The sequence below is a fragment of the Ictidomys tridecemlineatus genome, chromosome 5 (assembly GCF_052094955.1).
Source record: "Ictidomys tridecemlineatus isolate mIctTri1 chromosome 5, mIctTri1.hap1, whole genome shotgun sequence".
In the NCBI taxonomy this organism is placed as follows: domain Eukaryota; kingdom Metazoa; phylum Chordata; class Mammalia; order Rodentia; family Sciuridae; genus Ictidomys; species Ictidomys tridecemlineatus.
Window position 1 is genome coordinate 176,045,527 of NC_135481.1, and position 4,488 is coordinate 176,050,014.

Genomic DNA, 4,488 nt, shown 5'->3' on the forward strand with positions numbered 1-4,488 from the left:
CCATGTGAGGCCCAGTGGCAGACAGACCAGTACCTGTTCCCCTGACTCCTGTGAGAGGGAAGAGAAGATAAGAGATCAAGGTCTTTTTGGAATCACAAGAGATAAGCAGAAAACTGTGAAGGGCTGGACAGGAAAGCCTCTGAAGAAATGGTGCTCAGGCCTGAACAAGTTGAGGGAGCAGAGATGTGACACCTGAAGGAAGAAAATTGCTGAGAGGAAAAAGCAAATGCAAACACCCTGAGGCCAGAAGGAGCTGGCTGTATTTAAGGAGCAGCAGGGGCTGTGTGTAGGGGCTGGTGTAGAGAGATCAAAGGGAGGCATGAGAGATGCTAGCAAGAACCAGAAAAGGCAAGGTTTGCAGTGGCAGTAGGAACTGGGGCATTTGTGTGTGCTTGTCAAGAGAGTTTGGATGGGGGAGTAACAAGAACCAAGCCATTTTTTCCCCAGACCAAAAAGTTTTTATTTTTCCATCATGCATATAGAAGGCAAAAGTGCCACAAATCCTCTTTAGATTGGACAAAGTCAGTCAGGGCATATTTGTTAAGAAGTAGCAATATCAGTTATAGTGATGTCAATTACAACACGACTCCAGGGCACAGATTCCTCAAGACCATTCTGGAGATTATTCTCACAAAACATGGTAACAACTTCCGTGGTAAGTCCTAAAAAACCACCTTCTTCAAACTACTTCTAAGAACAGGTATAGTATCAGGCCACAACTTGATAAGAATCAGGAAGAGTCACATAAGTTTCCGAGTGACACAGAACAATTACATTGACAGTTTTACAAATGTTCTCAATTAAAAGCAACAAACAGGCCTAAACAGCTCCATTTTCCAGTGGGCTGGAAACAGAGAAGGGGATGCTTCGGTTCTTAAAAGCAGCAAAAACCCTATAGCGGTAACTTTACACACACAAGGTCATACCTGACTAGGAGGGAAAGACTAAAGTTGTAGTGCTCTCTCATTCTCACAATTTACAAAACATATTGGTGAATCCAGGAAGTTAGTAAAAATCAGGGGACTGCTCCCTCTACCCCGCAGGCCCCCTGCCACCCCACCTTTCCTACCGGCTCCAGCTTGTTGCACTGCCCTCCTCACTATTTTGTGTTCCTAGGTCCTAGGAGCAAAAGACAGGCCTTATATGGGCAGGGGCCACCACCTCCCCTAAATAAAACAGAGACAGCCCACAGTCCCACAGGGCACTTGGAGGAGAGGAGTAGCTCAGCCCTTGTACCTATAGAAACCTGCAACCTATGGTGGGGAGCACAGAGGGGGCAGGGTCTGGAGGAGGGAGAAGAGTTGAGACTAAAGTTCCTCCAAAAGAACATCGTGTAAAATGAAATGATTAACTCTCCCTGCCCCTAGGGACTTCCTGGTCTGCTGAGCAGCCCTGCCCACCTTTTGAAGATTCTAGGCCTTGCTAAATGGGGTGGGGCAAGTGAGCAGAGGGGGCAAAGAGAGCCCTGGCAGTTTACAGGACAAGCTTTCCCTTTCTGGAGACAAAGATGAATTCAAGAAAGTCTGTCTTCTTAGCTATTTGCAAACACTTTGCTTCTTCAGTTTTCGTTTGTGAGCTGCGACTTTAAGGAAAAATGGTGAGATCTAGGCCAATGTAGACACAATTCCCAGCATCCACAACTTGGCAGCTAAGAACATGTGGGCAGGAGAGCCAGTGAAGGGTATGGATTCTCTGTGGGTCCAGAAATAGGGTTCAGGAAAGTGGGCTCCTGGAGGATCTCATCTTTGCTGCCACCTTGACCACGTGCTCAGATACGCCAACCTGGCAGAGCTTCTGGGCGATTGTGAGATCTCCTGTGCATTGGCAGGTGGCCCAGCAGGGTTCACAGACAGTTTTTGAGATTCTTATAGATCTGGGAGTAGGCCAAGGGCTGATGGCTGCCTGGGCAGAACTTATGAGAAATGTGAGAGCCAGGCGTTCATGGGGCATAGCGCAGGCCTTCAAGAGCAAGCCCCGGCAGGGACCCAACCTGGGGAGGAAGAGCAGGGGAATCACAGAGTGTGCTTCCCGCTGCTCCCTGCTCCAGACCTCCCCCAGGCCTGCTCTGCCCATGCCCAACAGTCCATTTGGTGGTAACCTGGCCTGTGGTCCTGAGGCCTTGGAATGTCCAAGTCTGGCTGGCAGGCAGCACCAACTGCCCCAACCATCTGAGTCTCAGCCACAGCCAGTGTGGGGAGCCGTCATGAGCGCAGCCAGCACAAACTCAAAGCCCATCCAGCTGCGGCTTTGAAGCACTAGGCGGCAGAGAGGCATGGGTCTTCCTGGTGATGCCTTGTGAGGGCCAGCATCAAAACTGGGTGGGAAGGCCAGATCCCAGACAGGGCCAGGCCAGGAAGATGGTGGCGGATACATGCACAGCACTGGACGTGCTGGAGTAAATGCAGTGGCATGTTTCAGTCATGTGATGTTGACAGAGAACAGCATGAAGGTCACATGGAAACTGCAGAGATTGGCCACGAAGGCCACAGTCTAGGAGCTGAGTCCATTGAACATCCAGAGGAGCCAAAGGGTGCAAAAGAGAAGGCAGACAGCAGGGCATCCACTGTGGGCCTAACCCAGGTCCACAGGAGGTGGAAAGGAGTCTCTGTAGGACTCAGCCAGACTGGAACCTGGAGGCCCGAGGTGGGGCCTCTGTGGGCCACCTTGCTAGGCCTCGCCTGGCTCTGAGGGGCCTATCCCCCAGCAAATAGTACTGCAAGGGGTTAGGCCACAGGTCATCTTTGATGATCTGGGCAACCCTGTCAGCCTCTGGGAGGCTGTGCTGTGAAAACCAGCTGAAGAAGCTTCGCACTGTGTCTCTGTTCCTGTGAACCAGGGCTGGGGGTTCCTGACCTCGATGCCATCGGATCCGAGTTGCAATGGACACCACCCGGCCTGAAGACCTACACTCGTACTCCTTCACTATCACCTTGTTTTGAAAGTAGGGGTTGCTCCAAAAGCGGAACTTGAACTTGCAACCTGACCTGGCATGCCTGAGTTCCCTCACCTCCAGATTCATCAGGTAGCAGAGCATGTCTTCATCTCGGGGGCTGATCATGGTTGACAGCTGCGGGTGGTTCAGGAAGGCGGTGACCCAAAACCCGGGAATATTCTGGATGATGAAGCTTCTCCGGGCTAGGTGCAACCTGCGCATCCTCCCAAAACTGCGCTCAAGCCAGAGGTAGGCCCTGTCGGCCTGGCCACTCAGGACTTCCAGCTCCCACTGGATGGCCTCTAATGGGTCTACAATGAGACCATCAAGGTTTATGGGCCTCGGGGCCTCCTGTGCCTCCGCGCCCACCTCCAGCCTCTCCTCCCCCACCTGCTGCTTCTCCACCTCCTCCGCCGCCTCCTCCATGAAGATGGCGCCCTCCTCAGTCGTCACTTCCTCGGCCTTCCCACCGGCCCCCGCCCGAGCCCCCCACTCTTCTGCGCCACACGTTTCTGGGGTCTCATCCCCGTGGGGGCCGCTTTCCAGGCTTGGGTCAGCCGCCACCGAGGCCACTTCCCGGAGCCCTGGCGCAGGTGAAGCGGTCCCGGGGCCGGCTGCAGGGTGGGGGTCCCCGCGTCCCCCAGCTCCCGGGACCCAGGCCGCGGGGGCCAGGCACTCGCACCCCTCCTGCGCGGGCCCAGACGGTGGGCTAGCGGCAGCTTCCAAGGCACCCGCCCCCTCGTCCGCCATCACCTGCGGGCAGCCTCTTGGCTGGTGGGGCTCAGACGAGACTGCGGGCTCTGCGACAGGGGCCGCGGCTGTGGCAGGTCGCGGACAGGCGGCGGGGAGGTGCTGTCTCCTCCTCCGGGGCGCGCTCCGCCCCTCGCACCCCTCTTCCGGATGTGACTCGTTAGGGTCCTCCCGCGCGGGGGAGACAAGGGACCTGGAGTTCTGGTGTGTATGTGGGGGCTGCCCGGTGGGGACGCGGCCCCCCGAGCTAAACAGAACTGGCTCAGAGGCAGTGGAGGTGGGGGAAAGTGCAGGGGTGGACCAAGCAGGGGCAGCCCATCACAGCCACCACGGCTGGCATTCGTTCCCCTTGCTGGGCTCTCTTGGGGCCACTGAGGACACTTGCACTTTCACACAGGATACATTTTCACAGGCACAGCCGAGGGGCCAAGGGGTGTTCCTTGCAGAGGCTGACCACACTTGAACCCGGAGCCGAAGATAACAGTAACTGTGGCACCCAAGGTGCTCCTCTTGTGGAGAAAGGGAAGAAAATAGTTAATTAATGAGTAGAAAGATCCCAAGCAAGGAAAGGCCTCAAACCACTGCAGAGCAGGGAGCGAGAGCATCTGCCTGGTCCCCATGTTCCTCCTGGGCTGGCTGGCTGAGACCAGTCGGCCCTTGCTTCATTTTATGCCAGGCCAAAGGGGTTAGTTACCTTTTGCTCAGTACCACTCATTTCACAAAGCCGGACTTGAGTCTGAAGTGATCTGTTCCTGGGTAGACCAGCCCCTGCAGTCCAGGACCGGCAAATACATACCCACTCCTGT

The 4,488-nt window shown here is 55.2% G+C and overlaps 1 protein-coding gene across 1 annotated transcript; it reads right to left on the reverse strand.

Moving 5' to 3' along the window:
• Positions 1-435: 435 nt before the first annotated feature.
• LOC101959491 (putative testis-specific Y-encoded-like protein 3) lies at positions 436-4,096 on the reverse strand. Its single transcript, XM_005320592.5, has one exon. The coding sequence runs from the start codon at positions 3,680-3,682 to the stop codon at positions 2,615-2,617; it is 1,068 nt and encodes a 355-aa protein (XP_005320649.1). The 5' UTR covers positions 3,683-4,096; the 3' UTR covers positions 436-2,614.
• Positions 4,097-4,488: the final 392 nt, after the last annotated feature.